Below are 20,337 nucleotides of genomic sequence, written 5' to 3'. Positions count from 1 at the left end.
GTTATGTCGTTACTATAGAAACGGAATTCTACTACTTACCAACGTCATGCTAAATTTCCTTCGGGATCAATAAAGTATGTATCTATCTATCTATCTATCTATCGATGTATTGTGACGTCATTTCGATTAATCAATTCATAACATCTAAGTAAACAAAAACATACTGTGGTTATACAAAAAATATATATATATTACTTTATTCAGTAATAGTTATTCCTTTTTAATAATAAGTTCATTATTATACATTTATTTTTTTTAAGAAAAAAATTTAAAAATATGCAGAAGTACCACAATAAACCGCAGCATGAATGAATTTACATTTGAGACTGTTCGTATCTACTGCCATTTTAATTTGGGCAAATTAATTCTACTTTAAATAATACATTGAAATAAAGGAGTAATGAGATGGAATTGAATGAATTACATTAGAAAAGGAGCACCCTGGCAGCAAAGTAGATACCTGTCACGTTTTTTATTTAAAAATAAGGAAAATTTTCCGCTGGTCGCTGCGATCATTCCCTCCAGCCCAATCAAGGTCCAGGACCCCTTATATTTTACACGACGTCTTCACTTTTTTGATAGAAACACCTTCTCTCTCGTTACATTCATCCATCTCTGATTAGTTTTTCGGGTTTGTTGTTCCCGCTGTCAGCGCTAATCTCGCGAGAACTGACACTCGGGCTACTGCAGGTTGCCATTCTCTCAGTTTGGAGAGGCGCTTGAATGCTTTTAAGATTTATACTAGGTATGCTGACGAACCAACGTTCGATGCGAAAAATTCTGGCTCAGTAATGTGTTCCAAACTACGTTGTACTTTTGTAAAGGTGTCATATAACATCACTCCTCACCGCCTAGCAGGTGTATGTTTTTTCCTGAATACTACAGTGACTTCGTCAAGCACAACCCAGCCAATCATCAGGCACTATTTATAGTCAACTCTGAGGCGATTTCAGGTCGGGAGACCAGCGAGAAGATACTTTGTTGTTTTCAAGCGGTCTGTTTTCTTCATCAACGCTCCGGACACCATCGAAATATATGTGGACCTAAAAATACAGCTTTTATCTCAATACTGACCAAATTTAATCGAAATCCGTGCAGGCGAAAGTATTTTACTAGACCGCGGAAAATAAGTAGTCATGATTGACATTGGCGTATCGAACGTCACGGTAGCTAGCAACTTTAGGCTAAAAGCGGCGTCTCGGTTTAACTCGTTCCCACAGTGTTTTCTTGAAATCGGTACTGATACCAGTGTTGTGTAGTTTAATCTCATTGTTTTCTGATATAACTTGTTGTTAAATGTTAATATAGTTAACATCACTTCGAATTAGATTATGATTATGATTAATTATTAATTATGATTAATTAGAATTAGATTATGTGAATTTCAGTCACACGACTTCTATTGTAATTAATGTATTATATTTTAATGTGGTACATGATATTATAAATATCATAACTTTATCAATTCTCAACCAATTTTCAAAATCCAGGTATCATTTTAAAGGTATATTTCAGCTCTGTCTAGATATGTGATTCTTTTAAAGCTTGAGGCTGTTTGAAAATTTTGTCATCATACCTATATATACTATATTACAATACGGGAATTTACGGGAAAATATTAATACGGGAGGACATCGGGAAAGAGGGGTAAAATATGGTAGTAGTTTCCCAGCCAAAACGGGAGAGTTGACAGGTATGCTCTATGCCAGGGGTGGGCAACCTTTGAGACATGGAGTGTAATGAGTGTGTGGCACTATCAGCAAATAAAATTGGAGTGTAAATTGTTAGGGGAGTGGAGGTGTAAATGGACACAAATTAAGTATTATATCACGATCGATCGCCAAGTATATGCACACAAAGACAGGACTGAAACGAGTCTTGATCACATGGGTGGACAAGTCAAGCCTCATCTGACAATGTGAAATATGGGAAATCTGATCTATAATGTGTGTTCACAAATGTGAGAAATGTTTGATTATGCACCAGTGAACTGAAGCCATTTGAATGTCTAGCATTACCTGAACCGCTCCATGTGTCTTCAGTTCAAGTTCTTTTTAGGGTGTGTTGGGTCTGCAGGACTGATGGTTGCTAAGATCCTGCGGCGCGTGCGTCTGTGAATGTCAAGCGATGTGTGCAGCTCAGTCCATCAGTCCCGCAGCAGGGTTGAGATCCAGACCCAAACCAACTGTGAGTATACGTGCGTCTTGATTCGTTAGGTCAAACAAAACGAAAGATGATTTGATCATTGGTGTGTTTACACGATGCTCTAATGTGATAAAGGACGTTATAAACGACGCGCAAGCAGCTCTTAAACATGCACGTTCGCCTTTATTATATCCACTTTCATTTAGTTGGTAAACGTTTAGCTTCAAGAAGCAACATAGTACTAACACGATACAGTGCGCAACTCTTAAGACATTTTGGTGGATACACATGTGGGACTGGAATGTGTGAGCCTTTATTTCCCACCAGACCGGACCGCGTTTACTGGCGGGTCCCAGTTTGTTCCCCGTTTGTTCCCCGGGCAACAGGCCACCAACAGTCGCTCCAGCTCTCCAAACGTGTGTTTCAGCATAACAAACGAGCTAAAACCGAATAAAACATGAATGAACGACCCTTTAATTAGTTTGAAAATGATACATTCACTACACTACAGTTTGTTGGGTAAAAGTTATATTACAGAGGCTGTAATGTTGGGAAGTGCAGTTTCATGTTGTGTTTTTTGACTTGCGTGTTGTAGGTGATGGACGTTGGAAGCCACGGAGAAGCTGATGACACAGATGATCGCCTCTGTGCTGGTCTGAATGCTTGTCTTAGACTTTTACTCTGATTCTGGATCAGTCTTGTAGGTGTGGGTGGAGGTGCATGCGCTTTAACTGAGCTTTAACTGAGCTTTAAAGGAGCCTGTCTATATACAAAGAACTGACGCTGTTGTTTAAGGTGCAGCGACTTCTAAATATAATCACACATTATTTTGATCCCAGATACCTCTGTGTTAACGTTCCATATTAACACTGTGTACTGCAGTAGTTCATGGGTTATAATCTGACCAATCACAACAGCAATGGAGTGTCTTTTCAGTCTTTCATTTTAATGTTAGTTTCTGCCTGTTCTCTGTTCTCAGATGGTGTTGAAGAGGTGACCAGTGGTTTCTGTCTGGACCCAGCTGCTCTCTGCAGAGACCACTGCGATCTCCTGCTTGACGCCATCGATGATCAGCTCAGTAGGCTGCAGGTCAGATGGGAGGCCACTCACAATATTTCTTCCTTTCTGTTTCTTCATTGAAAAACTGCATTTCCAGCAGTTAAATGAGTAAATGTTGACGTTGTGTAACACGTCACAAAGTCACTGGCTCAACACTACAGTGATAACGCAGCTGAAGTGTTGGGAACCAGCGTGCAGACATATTCACGTGTGTCTGGCTCACGCACATCTGGCACACCTGGCACACCTGGTGAAGGCCTTGCTTGTCCAGTAAGGAAATAACACGATGTCTCTGGTTCCTAAAACTGGGACTAACCCCGTGACCTCCATAACAAAATGATAAAAGACATTTCTTTCAGGCAAAAGATCATTTGTTTGATCAGTTATATTAATACAAGGATGCTTTTGTGGGGTCTTATATCCCTGATTTGTGCCATATAGATACAAGCAGAGAATATGATCATTTAACCAGCAAATGTGTTAAAATTACCTTGTACACCTGCAAAAAAAGCATGAATGTGTAGTGGGTGAGAATGAGGATATTTACTACAAAAGTTAAATTTCTAAATTTACGCTAAATTTCTGTTGTGTCCCTAGACTCATAGTCATGGCCGACCAAATGGAGGGAACGGCAAGACGGAGAACGTTCTCCACTCAGGTAGACTCAAGGTCTCTGAGGATCACGTTAGCAGATGGCGGTGGGCGTGGCCTGTGATCTGTGGGCGTGATCTGTGGGTGTGTCATTGGGACCAGTACCACACTCATCACGTTTTCTCATGCTCTCACCTGTCTCACACCTGATTCAGCTCATTGAGCAGGTATAGAACTCATCAACCTTCATGAGATGAGTGAGAATACAAAAATACACTGAGCTTGAGATCCAAGGACTCGGACTGGGAACCAGTGCCTTTAACTGGGTGTCAATTCTGCAGACTGTCCAGAATCTGGATACTTGAAAATTTTTTATTTTAATTGGATTTTTTTTCCTCTGATTTTTGAAAATAAATATAATCTAAATCATTTTAGGATGATGCCCAAATTCAATATTTGTTTTAGGATATAGCACATGTGGTCTTTTTTATATCTTTAAAATTATTTTCAGTGCACCTCAGAAGCAGTAAGTCTATGATTAAAGACTCTGTCCTGAGCACCACGCCCCCTCCCACTGGCAACACTACCTCCACGCCCAACGAGTCAAACTCTGACCTCCCGGACACTTCCACAGGTAAAACAGGCCAATAATGGTCCCGTCCCAGGGTGCAGTGCCTCCTGTAACGCCGAACCGTTGCCTGTTTCCCTGCCGTTACAGAGGTCACTATAAACATAGTGGAGCGAGGTGGCCAGCAAGAACGGGGCAGTGATCGTGTTCGCCTCTTTACTGCCCCCTCCTGGCAGACACTGGGAGCTGCAGGACCCGGCGGCTCGAAGACTGAGCAGTGTCTTTGGAGACTGGAACGACTGCTGGGAACTACCATTGGGGTGTGTGTGTGTGTGTGTGTGTGTGTGTGTGTGTGTGATTTCATCATTACATTAAGACATTACAATATTTGTTATATTATTTATGTATGACACATTTCATAATTTTTTTTTTCATTTTATATTATTATGTATTTTTAAAGTGAAAGGTGAGGCAGATTATATGCCCCGCCCCCCTGAGGGACGAACACAACACAACAACAGGACAACTGCCACTGTGGACAAACAGTACAAACAGTACAACAGTATAACAAAGCTAAAATAGCATCTTTAATAGGTAACAGGGGAAGAGGAGGAAGAGGACGAGGAAGAGGAGGAGAGCGTGTGCACTGAAGACTTCAGCTCAAGATTCAGAGATGTGATGCTGGACGTTCCAGTGCCACGTTCAACTGGAACAGGTATGCTGACCTCAGATCAGTTTCCAGTGACCATATAGATTAGGTCGATGGGGATGGGGGTGGGGTGGGAACTGGTCTCAGTTCAGCATAAGGAAACGAGCTTCTGCCCAGGATTCAAATGACCTACAGGCCTGTTGTGGGACGATACTCATTTGAGTGTCCACAGATGTAATGGAGAAGTCTTAAAAGACTGGAGAGATTTTAATTATAATGAGTTGAACTGACAGGAATCAACCAGTAGGAGGCAGCATAGCTTTATGTACATACCTTCTGAACTGGACCTTTATGAAATCATGATTTTCATTTAAAAGGGTGCAACAATCTCTTTAAAAATGTTGGGTTTTTTGTCAGTGGGGGACCGTAGGGGCACAGTTAATGTATTTGAGTTAACTCAAAGTCGAGTTAATGTAACTGTTATTCTTGATGGTTCTGTCCTAAGCCACGGACAGTCTGGGCAGTGATACTGTACGCGTTACTGAAGCCCAGATGGCAGGATATCTGAGCACAACACACAACCCCAGTAGGCATTCTTCACAAACGCCCAAACCCAGACCCCTAGCAGGTAGCTCCTGGCTTCATCTGTGAGCCAGACCTTCTCTGAGCTGTTTCTGTCATTAAAATGAAGTAGATTTACTCATATTCACAGTGTCAGACAACAATAATATAGAGTAAAAATATACAGTGCATCAGAATAAACCATTTTCAGTGCTGTAGACGTAGGTACTGTGTTCATATAGATCTCTGAGCTTCTGTAGTTCCTCTGAGGAGGACAGACTTGTTCACCACAGACAGCGATCTGGACTCGCTGCACACAGAACCGGTACTATGGCATATTCAGCATACGCTGAACAACAAGACAGATGCTGTGTATAGTCTTGTTTGCTTTGGCATTAAAAGGCAGTGAAATTGTGAATTGCTTCAGAAAATGCAAAATGCATGAATATAATCACAATGCAACTGAAACTGTAGACAAGCAGCGTGTGTCTGGGTTTGAGGGACCAGTTGTGTGGTTCTGACTCACTGTAACGACCTCCATGGTAGGCAGTGTGACCTCTGACCTGAGTGAGTGCTACATTCTTGTGGAAGTTATATATGACATGTTTTATGAATCTGGATATGAGTTTACGAGCGTGAATGGCAGTGAAACCTCTCTGCTTGTGTGACGTTACAGCGTGGGAAGGTCAGAACGGATCCTGTGATGAAGGACAAACACTCAGGTAATAATAATAAATAATAATAATCTTTATTTGTATAGCACCTTTCATACGTACATGCAACTCAATGTGCTTTACAGTATAAATAAAAGAAACATAAAAAGGAGAAGACAAAAAGGAAATGTTAGAAGAAATTAAAGTAAAATAACATAAAATGTAAAAAAGTAAAGTAAACAATTGTGACGCTGTGGTGCTGGAGGAAGCAGGAGGCACGACACGCGTCTTTCAGTGAACATTCAACGTTTAATCAACACACAAACACGCAAAGTCCAGCACGAGCGGAGCTAGGGTTAGGGTTAGACGCGATGTTTGCATGGGCATGAACTTTAGACAAAGACGAGCACACGACACTGCGCTAACGCACATTAAATAGGTGAATTACACAGACCCACGTGACCTCGAGACAAGGCACAGGTGTAACCACGAACATGCTCACAAACAACCCACACCCACGGAAGTACAAACATGGACATAACGACACGCAGACAACATAGCAGCACGCCCACAGGGAAGGGTCCGGAGCTGTTCCGTAACAACAATATAATAAAAAAGTAAAGTAAATAAAACTAAAGTAAATATAAGAAGATAACAATAAAATATTAAAATTAAAGATAAAAAGAAATAATTAAATAAAGTGACAAATTATAAAATAATAGACTAGAGTTTCTTAACTAAAAGCAGATCTAAACAGAAATGTTTTGAGACTGTTCTTGAAACTATTCAGGGATGAAATGCCTCTGAGCTCTTCAGGAAGAGAATTCCAGAGCTTTGGGCCATAGTGGCTAAAAGCACCCTCGCCAATCTTTAATCGGCATCTAGGAATCACCAGTAGATTACTGTTTGAAGACCTCAGAGACCTGACTGGAACATATCTAACCATCATTTCACTGAGGTAAAGAGGGGCAAGACCATGAAGACATTTAAAAACCATGACTAGAACCTTAAAATCTATCTTAAAGCTGACAGGTAACCAGTGCAGTGAGTGGAGTGCAGGTGTAATATGATGTCTCTTTCTCCTGTGGGTCAGAACCCTTGAAGCCGCATTCTGAACTCTCTGTAGGTGCGAAATAGAGCTCTTTGGAAGAGCAGACAGAACAGCGTTACAATAATCTAGCCTTGATGTGATAAATGCATGGACAAGTTTTTCACTGTCAGCAGGAGAGAGCATATCTCGGACCTTAGCAATGTTTCGAAGGTGAAAATAAGCTGTCTTGTATGTAGTCATGATGTGTGATTTGAAGCTGAGCTCATTATCAAAGGTGACGCCCAGGTTCTTAACACATTGTCTGGCATTCAGATTCATTTTATTTAAATATTTAAACATCATTTCTTTGTGAATCACTGCCAAAAACAAGAACTTCTGTCTTCTGTTTATTTAATTGCAGAAAATTGTCAGACATCCATGTCTGTATATCATCTATGCAGTCAAACAGTGAGCAAATTGATTTTAGGGCCTTAGGTTCTAGAGAAATGTAAAGTTGAGTGTCATCTGCATATTGATGATAACTAATACCATGTTTATTAATGATATGTGGTAACGGAAGCATATATAGGTTGAATAGTAACGGCCCAAGAATTGATCCTTGGGGGACGCCACAAGTTATTTTTTGACGTGTGGAGGAAGAGGTACCTAATGCTACATAGTAATCACGCCCAGTTAGGTACGATCTAAACCAGTCTAAGACTAAGCCACTAAGGCCTACCCAGCTCTGTAGTCGATCAAGAAGAATTTCATGATGAACCGTGTCAAAAGCGGTGCTTAAATCCAGCAGAAAAAGGACTGAGAGTTTGCCTGCATCCGTATTCAATCTCAAGTCATTTACTACCTTAACTAGGGCTGTTTCAGTGCTGTGGAGAGCTCTGAAACCAGATTGAAAAGTGTCATTTATTTGATTTACTTTTACATAATCATTCAACTGGATTGACACAACTTTTTTTAATGACTTTGCTAAGAAAGGAAAGGTTAGATATAGGTCGATAATTATTGAGAATTGTGGGATCAAGATTTCTGTTCTTTAATAGTGGTTTAACCATTGCTGTTTTTAAAAAGTTAGGGAATTCACCCAATTGCAGAGACTGATTAACAATCGTTAGAACTTCATTTGCTAATGAGCTCAGAACCTGCTTGAAAAAGCATGTAGGTAAAGGGTCCAGTTCACAAGTAGAGGATTTTAGTGATGAGATCACATCAAGTAGTGTTGTCAACTTCTTGGAAATAAGACATATTAAAGTTAGGCTGAGTAACTGATATAAGGGTTGATAGTCTATTAGTGCTTGTTGCTATGTTCTGCCTTATACTAGTAATCTTGTCCCTAAAAAATATTGCAAACTCATCACATTTTTCAACTGAAACAGTCTCAGGGAAGAAACAGGAGGTGGGGTTTACTAGCTGATCTATACTTCTGAACAAGACAGCCGAGTTATTATTTGATGAATGAATTAAGGTAGAGAAATAGTTTTTCCTTGCTGATTTCACTTCACTGTTGTAATTGTGCAATGTTGTTTTATAAATATCAAAATGTACTTGCAATTCTGACCTTCACCAACGTCTCTCAGCCTGCCTACAATCTTGCCTAAATTTTACAATAGAAGGAGTGTAGATTAAACAGCGTGAATCTAATGTTATCAGACAAACTTGGGATACAAACTAAATCAATGAAAGTAAATCCAAAATATTGATTCTCTCTGTTTCTCTCTTTCTTTGCTCTTTCGTTCTGTGTGTGTGTGTGTGTGTGTGTGTGTGTGTGTGTGTGTGTGTGTGTGTGTGTTAGCTCTGATGAAGGGCAGGTTATAAGACTCGGTAGAAAGCTGAAAACTCCAACCAGAATTCAGCGAAAGAAGAAAAGGATCCAAAGCGAGAGGAACAACTACAGCCCAACTCCACCCTCTACACCCACTCCACCCTCTACACCCACTCCACCCTCTACACCCACTCCACCCTCTACACCCACTCCACCCTCTACATCCCCTCCACCCTCTACACCCACTCCACCCTCTACACCCACTCCACCCTCTACACCCACTCCACCCTCTACATCCACTCCACCCTCTACACCCACTCCACCCTCTACATCCCCTCCACCCTCTACATCCCCTCCACCCTCTACACCCACTCCACCCTCTACACCCACTCCACCCTCTACATCCCCTCCACCCTCTACATCCCCTCCACCCTCTACACCCACTCCACCCTCTACACCTTCTCCACCCTCTACACCTTCTCCACCCTCTACACCCACTCCACCCTCTACACCCACTCCACCCTCTACACCCACTCCACCCTCTACATCCCCTCCACCCTCTACACCTTCTCCACCCTCTACATCCCCTCCACCCTCTACACCCACTCCACCCTCTACACCCACTCCACCCTCTACACCTTCTCCACCCTCTCCACCCCCGTCACCCTCTGCAGCTGTGAGACACCGCCCGTCTTACACAGGCACTAGAGAACAGGTATCTAGTGACGTCTTTACTTTGGTCTCATTTTCCTGTTCATATTTAATAAATTTTAGTAATGTTGTGTGTGTGTGTGTGTGTGTGTGTGTGTGTGTGTGTGTGTGTGTGTGTGTGTGGTGGTTAGCCATGTTCGGTGAGGTGTGTGTGGTGGTTAGCCATGTTCGGTGAGGTGTGTGTGGTGGTTAGTCGTGTTCGGTGAGGTGTGTGTGTGTTGTGGTGTTCGGTGAGGTGTGTGTGTGGTGATAAGCCGTGTTCGGTGAGGTGTGTGTGTGTGTGGTGGTAAGTCGTGTTCGGTGAGGTGTGTGTGGTAGTAAGCCGTGTTCGGAGAGGTGTGTGTGGTCGTAAGCCGTGTTTGGTGAGGTGTGTAGTGGTGTTCGGTGAGGTGTGTGTGGTAGTAAGCCATGTTCGGTGAGGTGTGTGTGTGTTGTGATAAGCTGTGTTCGGTGAGGTGTGTGTGTGTGGTGGTAAGCCGTGTTTGGTGAGGTGTGTAGTGGTGTTCGGTGAGGTGTGTGTGGTAGTAAGCCATGTTCGGTGAGGTGTGTGTGTGTGTGTGTGTGTGTGTGTGGTAGTAAGCCATGTTCGGTGAGGTGTGTGTGTGTTGTGATGTCTCTCCCCAGGCTGCTGGTCAGATGGTACAGACAATGAGCGCAGAGCTGGAGCAGACAGACAGAGAACGACACACTCTACACGTCTGCTTGTCTCACTGCAGCGCACACACTCACACACTCTGGTACACAATCACACACTCTGGTACACAATCACACACTCTGGTACACAATCACACACTCTGGTACACACACACACACTCTGGTACACACACACACACTCTGGTACACACACACACACTCTGGTACACACACTCACACATCACACACTCCGGTACACACTCACACACTCTGGTACACACACTCACACACTCTGGTACACACACTCACACACTCTGGTACACACACTCACACATCACACACTCCGATACACACTCACACACTCTGTTACACACACTCACACATCACACACTCCGATACACACTCACACACTCCGGTACACACTCACACACACACTGCAGTACACATTCACACACTCCGGTACACATTCACACACTCCAGTACAAACTCACACACTCTGGTACACACACACTGCAGTACACACTCACACATTCCAGTACACACTCCGGTACACACTCACACACTCCGGTACACACTCACACACTCTGGTACACACTCACACTCCAGTACACACTCCGGTACACACTCACACACTCCAGTACACACTCACACACTCCGGTACACACTCACACCTTCCAGTACACACTCACACACTCCGGTATACACTCACACACTCTGGTACACTCTCACACACTCCGGTACACACTCCGGTACACACTCACATACTCCGGTACACACTCACACACTCCGGTACACACCAGTCCCTGTATGATTGCTCTCATCACACTTTAGAATATCATGCACAATGGAACAGAAGAGCTGACCATCTCGTGTGTGTGTGTGTGTGTGTGTGTGTGTGCGCTGTAGGAGTGATCAGCACACACTCCAGACTCAGAGGGACGTGTGTGTTACGGACACCAGAACTCTACGAGACAACCAGGCCGCCCTCCAGAAACACACAACCACTAGTTACCATGACGTCAGCCCTCACAGAACCACCCGTTACTATGACACCAGCCCTCCTTCAACTGGATGTTACCATAACGACAGCCATCACAGGGTAACACAATTCAGCTTCATTCACTTTGTACAGACACCAAGATATCCATGGCAACAGTCCCAGTGAGTCACACTGCCCCCTGGTGGCAGAAACATCCAGGTTCATCTACCTTGACGTGCATTCAGCTCCTCATGTAGAATTAGATACAACTGACTACTTGAAATCTCAGTAGGTCGTTTACATTTGAAAACTCCACTACAGGAGCAGATCTTACTATAGGGTTAGACTATAGACAGTACGGAAAAAATAAATAAAAACACAGTTCTTACATTTCTTTGATTTCTTTGATTTTAACTTTCACTTTTAAACAGGATTTATGTAAAGATAAGTGACTGGTGGCTAGTTGACAGTTCATAAAAACTCTAAAACTATTTTCACCATCTCTTCACCGTCTGGCCTTTCCTCTGTCCCTCTATCATATCCTCATGTCTCAGTGTGTAACGAGTAGATGTGTGTCAGAGCTGGAGAGGGAGGAGATGGATCGATTGGTAGACAGTGCCAAATCAGAGCTCTTCTCAGAACAACGGCGATTCAGACACACACTGGAATCCCTACAAGAGGTACCATCTGAGGCCAGTCTGAGATGATTTATGATCTTTTATTGAATGGTCGAATAAACAAGTTATTATTGTCTAAAAACTATAACTGACACTATAACTGACACTATAACATTCACATGTTCTCATACATCCTTCTCTCTCCTAGACAGTTGACATTTCTTTTACACATTACTGCATACCTTTTCTAGTCACACACATTCTTGATCTCTCTCTCTCTCTCTCTCTCTCTCTCAGAGGCTAGAGGAGGTGACCCAGGACTTGGAGCAGAAGGAGGAGGTCAACAGGAAGCTAAGAGAAAGATGTTCTCGTCTGGAGGAGGAGTTGTCAACAGCTAGCAAACACAGAGAAGAGCCTCAGGAAGTTCGTTTTCTCTCTCTCTCTTTTATCTCATCTCTGTCTCTGTTTCTCTGTGGATGTCTTACTGTCTCCGGTTCTCTCTCCATCTTTACTGTTTTTGTCTGTCTGACTGTCTCCTTCTTTCTTATGTTTCTTTCATTTTTTTTGTTTGTCTCTGTTCTGTATCAATTCTTCGACCCGTTTGCTCATGTCCAGTCTGTGTCCGTGTTCCCTGGTGCGTGTTGAGCAGGTGGATCTAGACAGAAGGGTAAGGGCCCTGGAGACCACTGTAGCCCAGAAGGAGCTGCTTGTGTTGGTCATGCAGGAGGAGAAGAACTCCCTTGAGAAGAAGATCAGGGCCCTCCAGGAGGAGCACAGCGCTAAGCTGACGGAGGAGCTCACACACATGCAAAAAAAGCAGGTCATTAGATGTTCTGGAATTGTGTCACATGCTGTGTAAAAATCCAAATGGCTGAATTGTTAACCAGGGGACTGAAAGACAGATGTAATGAGTTAAGAGAGTCCTGTACATGTCCTGTGTGTCTCAGGAGCAGGACATTGAGCGGCTACAGGTCCAGTGGACACAGGCCCGTGAGCGTGACATGGAGCTGGTACTATACAGACAGATCACAGGCCATCACTCCACACTGCATGGTGGTGTGTGTGGTAATAGTTAAACGTGTGCTTGCGTGTGTGTGTCAAGGTCCATCGTCAGGCACACGAGGCGACAGCAGCGGCCCTCAGAGACCAGACTCTCACACACACACGCAACACTGACGACTCGCACAACTGCATCCAGGTCAGAGGTCACACATATGACATAATTGATTGATTGATTGATTGATTGATTGATTGATTGATTTATTTATTTATTTATTTATATAGTGCTTTACAACAACCAGCTAAGATGACCAAAGCACTTTACAATAAAATTACATTAAATATACAGTAAAATACATCAGAAAATGCATACATCAGAGAGTAATGTCAGAGAATTTCAGGTCAGAATTTAATGGAAGATCTAAGGGGAGGTTATTCCAAAGTCGGGGTGCAGCCACTGAAAAAGCCCGATCACCCCAACGCTTAGATCTAGTTCTCGGAACGTCTAATAAAAGACGACTCGATGACCTCAAAGATCTCTCGTGTACAGGAAAACTTAAGAGATCAGATAAGTACAGTGGGGCCAATCCGTTCAACGCTTTAAAGACAAACATCAATATTTTAAAATTAATTCTATATTGAACAGGAAGCCAATGCAAATTAAACAAAACAGGTGTAATATGTTCACGTCTGGCCGGGGTTGTTAGTTAAGAGACGCGCAGCTGCGTTCTGGACGAGCTGAAGTTGTCTCAGAGAAGATCGATGAACACCAATATAAAGGCCGTTGCAATAGTCAAGTCTGGAACTAATGAAAGCATGAATTACCTTCTCTAAATCAGTGTGATCTACGAAAGATTTGACTTTGGCCAGCAGGCGCAAATTATAAAAACTGGATTTAACTACAGAATTAATTTGTTTATCAAAGTTGAGTTCCTGATCAAATAATACCCCAAGATTTCTGACACTAGTATTTAACTTAAAAGGCAAACCACTGAAGTCTATGGCAGTAGCATCACCAAATAGAATACATTCAGTTTTTTGTTGATTCAGAAACAAAAAGTTATGACTTAGCCACTGTTTAACATCAGTTACACAATTGATAAATGATAGCATCGGATTTATCACATGTGGTTTTTGAGCCAGGTAGATCTGCAAGTCATCTGCATAACAATGAAAAGATACATTACAGTGGGGAAAATAAGTATTTAGTCAGTCACCAATTGTGCAAGTTCTCCCACTTAAAAAGATGAGAGAGGCCTGTAATTGACATCATAGGTAGACCTCAACTATGAGAGACAAAATGTGAAAAAAAAATTGAGAAAATCATTTTGTCTGACTTTTAAAGAATTTATTTGCAAATAATGGTGGAAAATAAGTATTTGGTCACCTACAAACAAGCAAGATTTCTGGCTGTAACTTCTTTTTTAAAAGGCTCCTCTTTCCCCCACTCATTACCTGTATTAATGGCACCTATTTGAAGTCGTTAACAGTATAAAAGACACCTGCCCACAACCTCAGTCACACTCCAAACTCCACTATGGTGAAGACGAAAGAGCTGTCGGAGGACACCAGAAACCGAATTGTAGGCTGGGAAGACTGAATCTGCAATAGGCAAGCAGCTTGGTGTGAAGAAATCTACTGTGGGAGCAATAATCAGAAAATGGAAGACCTACAAGACCACTACTAATCTCCCTCGATCTGGGACTCCACGCAAGATCTCAGCCCGTGGGGTCAAAATGATCACAAGAACGGTGAGGAAAAATCCCAGAACCACAAGGGGGGATCTAGTGAATGACCTGCAGAAAGCTGGGACCAACGTTACAAAGGCTACCATCAGCAACACACTACGACACCAGGGACTCAGATCTTGCAGTGCCAGACGTGTCCCCCTGCTTAAGCCAGGCACGTCTGAAGTTTGCTAGAGAGCATTTGGATGTTCCAGAAGAGTATTGGGAGAATGTCATATGGTCAGATGAAACCAAAGTAGAACTATTTGGTAAAAACACAACTCGTCGTGTTTGGAGGACAGTGAATGCTGAGTTGCATCCAAAGAACACCATACCAACTGTCAAGCATGGGGGTGGTAACATCATGCTTTGGGGCTGTTTCTCTGCAAAGGGACCAGGACGACTGGTCCATGTACATGAAAGAATGAATGGGGCCATGTATTGTGAGATTTTTGGTGCAAACCTCCTTCCATCAGCAAGGGCAATGAAGATGAAACGTGAGGAGATCTGCATGGAGGAATGGGCCAACATACCAGCAACAGTGTGTGCCAACCTTGTGAAGACTTACAGAAAACGTTTGACCTCTGTCATTGCCAACAGAGGATATACAACAAAGTATTGAGATGAACTTTTGTTATTGACCAAATACTTATTTTCCACCATTATTTGCAAATAAATTCTTTAAAAGTCAGAAAAAATGATTTTCTCAATTTTTTTTTCACATTTTGTCTCTCATAGTTGAGGTCTACCTATGATGTCAATTACAGGCCTCTCTCATCTTTTTAAGTGGGAGAACTTGCACAATTGGTGACTGACTAAATACTTATTTTCCGCACTGTATGTGCAGATATAACCTCCCCAAGTGGCAACATATATAAGGAAAACAGGAGGGGACCAAGGATAGAACCTTGAGGAACTCCACATGACAGAGGTGCACACAAAGAAGAGGCATTATTTATCATAACAGAGAACGTTCTATCGTTCAAATAGGACGTGAACCACTTCAAAGCGGTGCCACGAATACCGACGACGTGCTCCAAGCGAGATAGAAGAATAGAATGGTCCACCGTATCAAACGCTGCTGTTCGGTCCAGCAAAACCAGGATCACAGGATATCTACTATCTACGGACATAGCGATATCATTGTGAATTTTCAGCAGAGCAGTCTCAGGGCTGTGCCTTGATTTAAAACCTGATTGGAATTTTTCAAAAATATCATTTGATTGTAAAAAGGCCTGCACTTGTATAAAAACTATTTTCTCTAAGAGTTTTGAAAGATAAGATAAATGAGAAATTGGTCTAAAATTGGATAAAACTGAGGGATCTAAGTGTGGCTTTTTAAGAGAAGGCTTGACAATAGCGGGAAAATGCTCTCTCTCCCTCTCTCTCTCTCTCTCTCTCTCTCTCTCTCTCTCTCTCTCTCTCTCTCTCTCTCTCTCTCTCCCTCCCTTTGTTTCTCTTCATGTCCCTCTTTTTTCTGTCTAATCTCCCAGATTAAGGAACAGGAGGTATCAAGACTACAAGAGTCTCTAGAGCAGCAGCAGGAGTTGCTCAGGAGGCAAGAGGAGGAACTGAAGCTAAAGACTGAGGAGCAGGTTACCACCATCCCATAATAATCTCCCCCCTCACCTCTCACACTAGTCAGCTCCGGCAGTAACTCCCCCTGGCTGATGCAGTCATGCTGCTGGGCTCAGATCAACATCACTCCATGATCAGTCATCAGTGGACACGGACTCACCTGCCTCTCTGATGTACCTGTGCAGGTTACCATGGTGGTGGAGCAGGAGCAGAGGAAGTGGGAGAGGCAGAGGGCGGAGTCTCTCAGAGAGCAGCGTGGGATACTGGAGGAGCGAGTGCAGGAGGTGGAGAGGAGGAGGAGAGCGGAGGTAGAGTGTGAGAGGAGGTGTGCTCTCTCTCTGCAGAATAAAGCCCTGGAGTTGCAGAAGGTAAGGAGAACCACACTTCCCTGCCCCTCTGAGCGTCCTGTACCCCCGTAAGCAGTTCTACTGTCCCGCTGTAATGCATGTAGTACATCACTGCAATAACTAACGCAATGATCTGATTCACTGAGCGCTCTTCCTTGAGCAGTGACAGAACTACCAACAGATCTGACATTAGAGGACGACACTACACATTAGAGGACAACTCTACACTCTTTATATGTCAGATTCTATTATGTCATTATGAATTTTAGTATTATTGGTTTTTCTGTTTATTGATTGATTTCTTTTTGCTTTCCCTCTTTCTCTCACTCTTTCTCTCTTTCTCTTTCTCAGCATGTAGACGAGTTGAAAAGGGCTCTGTGGGACGAGCAGCAGGTAGTGTTAGGTAGACCCGCACCCGCCTACAGCAGGTAGTGTTAGGTAGACCCGCACCCGCCTACAGCAGGTAGTGTTAGGTAGACCCGCACCCGCCTACAGCAGGTAGTGTTAGGTAGACCCGCACCCGCCTACAGCAGGTAGTGTTAGATAGACCCGCACCCGCCTACAGCAGGTAGTGTTAGATAGACCCGCACCCGCCTACAGCAGGTAGTGTTAGGTAGACCCGCACCCGCCTACAGCAGGTAGTGTTAGATAGACCCGCACCCGCCTACAGCAGGTAGTGTTAGGTAGACTCGCACCCGCCTACAGCAGGTAGTGTTAGATAGACCCGCACCCGCCTACAGCAGGTAGTGTTAGGTAGACCCGCACCCGCCTACAGCAGGTAGTGTTAGATAGACCCGCACCCGCCTACAGCAGGTAGTGTTAGGTAGACCCGCACCCGCCTACAGCAGGTACAGTTAGATAGACACGCACCCGCCTATAGCAGGTAGTGTTGGGTAGACCCGCACCCGCCTATAGCAGGTAATGTTAGGTAGAACCGCACCCGCCTACAGCAGGTAGTGTTAGGTAGACCCGCACCCGCCTACAGCAGGTAGTGTTAGGTAGACCCGCACCCGCCTACAGCAGGTAGTGTTAGGTAGACCCGCACCCGCCTACAGCAGGTAGTGTTAGGTAGACACGCCTACAGCAGGTGGAGTTAGGGAGACCCACCTACAGTAGGAGGAGTTAGGGATCAGGTCACTCCCCCCAGCACACTGGCTTTCCTTTCTACGTGCCTTCTGAATAGCATGTGGCGTGTCTACCTAACACTGAGCTGGGCTCAGGATATTCTCATGGAATGTGTGTGGCTACAGGAGCTGCTGACAACCAATGGCATGCCTGCACACACCAAACCCCTCCCACCCAGGTAAATATATACCTGTGTATGTGTGTTAATGACCATCCTTGTCTTTAACGTTGTAGTGAGAGTGTGCTAACCCTAACCCTGGCACTACATTAGGTACACAAGCCATTATACCTACACTGAACACATTAGGCACGGCTCTTTTCTAAATGCCTTTCGTAAGTGTGTAAATACACAGTGCAGCTCATCATTTGGTTTGCACTATATCACTTCTACCCTGTTCAAATGCTAAATGTAAATGTGCCATATTTTGTCAATTGTGATTTTTTTCACCGCAATCGAAATTTGTCCTCCTCTTTTAACCCATTTGTGCAGTTAGAACACACACACACACACACACACACTAGTGATTACTAGGGGGCTGTGGATCACACGTGCCCAGAGCGGTGGGCAGCCCTAGCCCAGCGCCCCGGGAGCAGTTGGGGTTAGGTGCCTTGCTCAAGGGCACCTCAGTCATGGCCTCAGGAATCGAACCCATGACCCTCCGGTCACAAAACCAGTTCCCTACCACAAGACCATGACTGCCCCTTAACCGTACAAGTCTTGTTTCTCTGCTCTTGCCGTCACTTGCCGCCCTAGTAATCACTAGTGTGTGTGTGTGTTCTAACTGCACAGGTGGGTTAAAAGCGGAGGACAAATTTCGATTGTGGTGTAAAAAATCACAATTGACAAAATATGGCACATTTACATTTTATTTACAAATGTTTGCCAACTGTGATGAGCTAAAATTACTAGCACATCCTTCTGACTTTTGTTTTACAGGAAGCGTGCGGCTACAGGAGTCGATTTTGATGATGGAGATGATGCGTAATCTCTTCATGCTGATGAAATAACATGAAATGTTCCAGTTTTAATCCACCAACACTATCACTGTTACTAATGGGTATTTTTAAGTGGATAATATTAACAATACAAATGTTTTTTAAATCTCTATGGAACTATTGTAATGAATTATGAAGGTCGTATGATTTTAAGAATGGCATTTCTGAAATAAATATTCTATTTTAATTTCCTAAAAGAGTGATTTGTTTTGTTATGTATAAAATTTAAAACGAGTGCCTACATCAGTTCATCACAAGAGTATGGAATAAACCATTAAAAGTGAAGTGTGGTACTGCATAAAGTTGAAACGGATAAAACAATTCCAAAGATAAATAACCATATGCACATTTATATCTTAGAAAATATTAAATTCTATCAAGGTACTAAAGGATACTGTACAAGAAAATATAATACACAAGTTTTTAGAAAGGTCATTTTCAGTTAGTTTGAATGGGGAGTGCAGAAACCAGCTTTTCTTTGCAAACACATTCTTTAATCTGCTTTAATCTTAATCTGTTTTAACATAACTCCCTGACCTTATGTGTACCACTGCATACTACCTGCACGTGGCCAGGTCTACTAATGTAGACCTACCAATGTAGACCTACACAAAGCAACAAGAAAGTGCAAGAAAGTATTTACGTGTTGCTCGGTAACATAAGTTTGTGAAAATTTTTGTAATGACAAAGTTTAATAAACCATTAGATAAACATATCACAGTCTTCTGGCATTTATTATGCTCCTGTTAACTAAGAAATGGCGCTTGTAGAACTGTTGAAATGAAGCGTGATTTCAACTGAAATTGCAGCCGTGCTGACAGGGGCGGACTGGGGAGAAAAAGTGGCCCGGGAGTTCCTGACAGACTGGCCCACTAAAATATATATATATATATGTGTGTGTGTGTGTGTGTATATATACTGTATATGAATCTATACATGGTACGTAGTGTATATGTGTAACGCTGGGACAGAAGCAGCAGGAGACAGAGGCTGAGGGTGACCGGGTGTGCTCTGTGTGGTTGTGGGCGTGCGTGTGACCGAGGGAGTGTGTGTAGGCGCCCTCTGGTGGCCTCCAGGCCGACCTACTGTGACAATATGTCAGCTTTTATTGTCATATGGACAATATTACTTCCAGCAATAATATGATTACAAAGCCACATATTGGTATATCAAAATAACTAATAAACTTAACTTGACCCTGACAAAATACAGGGGAAAACAACTGGAAAGCTACTGAAACCTACATTGTTCACTCAGTGAGTAACCTCTGTAGCTTGTCTTTTCTCTCTCAGCTTTTCAGTGCCACCTTTACGTTTGGTAGTTTGTTTAGACCAGGGGTGCCCACACCTTTTCAGCTTGTGAGCTACTTAGAAGATGACCTAGTCAAAATGATCTACCTACAATAAAAATGCAAAACAAATGTATTTCTTCTATATTATAATTATTATATTATTTCAGTTATTATTGTTACTATTTAATAGTATTGCTATTAATAATAGTATTGCTATTTAATAGTGTATTAAACCAAGGACCCAATCAAGGTCCAGGACCCCTTATATTTTACACAACGTCGTCACTTTTTTGGTAGAAAC

At 43.0% G+C, this 20,337-nt stretch overlaps 1 protein-coding gene across 9 annotated transcripts; it reads left to right on the top strand.

Annotated features, from left to right (window-relative positions):
* The first annotated feature begins 720 nt into the window (after nucleotides 1-720).
* On the top strand, nucleotides 721-18,899 carry LOC143491133 (uncharacterized). 9 transcript variants are annotated; one of them, XM_076989871.1, is made up of 24 exons: nucleotides 721-953; nucleotides 2,043-2,187; nucleotides 2,741-2,798; nucleotides 3,125-3,234; nucleotides 3,802-3,862; nucleotides 4,307-4,429; nucleotides 4,514-4,683; nucleotides 4,958-5,078; nucleotides 5,518-5,640; nucleotides 6,250-6,295; nucleotides 9,064-9,748; nucleotides 9,876-9,920; nucleotides 10,369-10,481; nucleotides 11,284-11,476; nucleotides 11,911-12,036; nucleotides 12,271-12,396; nucleotides 12,623-12,793; nucleotides 12,921-12,983; nucleotides 13,076-13,171; nucleotides 16,193-16,294; nucleotides 16,463-16,645; nucleotides 16,976-17,017; nucleotides 17,808-17,927; nucleotides 18,687-18,899. In XM_076989871.1, the coding sequence occupies exons 2-24, from the start codon at nucleotides 2,128-2,130 to the stop codon at nucleotides 18,714-18,716; spliced, it is 2,967 nt and encodes a 988-aa protein (XP_076845986.1). In that variant the 5' UTR covers nucleotides 721-953; nucleotides 2,043-2,127; the 3' UTR covers nucleotides 18,717-18,899. The 9 variants fall into 9 exon arrangements, 8 of the variants coding, with proteins under 8 accessions (XP_076845986.1, XP_076845987.1, XP_076845984.1 ...); XM_076989872.1 differs by lacking the exon at nucleotides 2,043-2,187 and having other exon boundaries at nucleotides 722-953; XR_013125095.1 differs by lacking the exons at nucleotides 721-953; nucleotides 17,808-17,927; nucleotides 18,687-18,899 and adding exons at nucleotides 2,473-2,561; nucleotides 16,788-16,861 and having other exon boundaries at nucleotides 1,785-2,187; nucleotides 16,976-16,991.
* The last annotated feature ends 1,438 nt before the right edge of the window (nucleotides 18,900-20,337 follow it).

This window comes from Brachyhypopomus gauderio, unplaced genomic scaffold (genome assembly GCF_052324685.1).
Source record: "Brachyhypopomus gauderio isolate BG-103 unplaced genomic scaffold, BGAUD_0.2 sc71, whole genome shotgun sequence".
Lineage (NCBI taxonomy): Eukaryota > Metazoa > Chordata > Actinopteri > Gymnotiformes > Hypopomidae > Brachyhypopomus > Brachyhypopomus gauderio.
Note: the sequence above shows the minus strand (reverse complement) of the source record. Positions and strands in the feature narration are given on the sequence as shown.

What these genes read in the sequence shown, in the direction of transcription:
- LOC143491133 (XM_076989868.1), top strand. Translation starts at nt 2,118, where the DNA reads ATGTCAAGCGATGTGTGCAGCTCAGTCCATCAGTCCCGCAGCAGGGTT. An exon ending in GATGAAGGACAAACACTCAG is followed by an intron (nt 6,296 to 9,063) that starts GTAATAATAATA and finishes TGTGTGTGTTAG; the next exon opens with CTCTGATGAAGGGCAGGTTA. An exon ending in ACACAGGCACTAGAGAACAG is followed by an intron (nt 9,749 to 10,368) that starts GTATCTAGTGAC and finishes GTCTCTCCCCAG; the next exon opens with GCTGCTGGTCAGATGGTACA.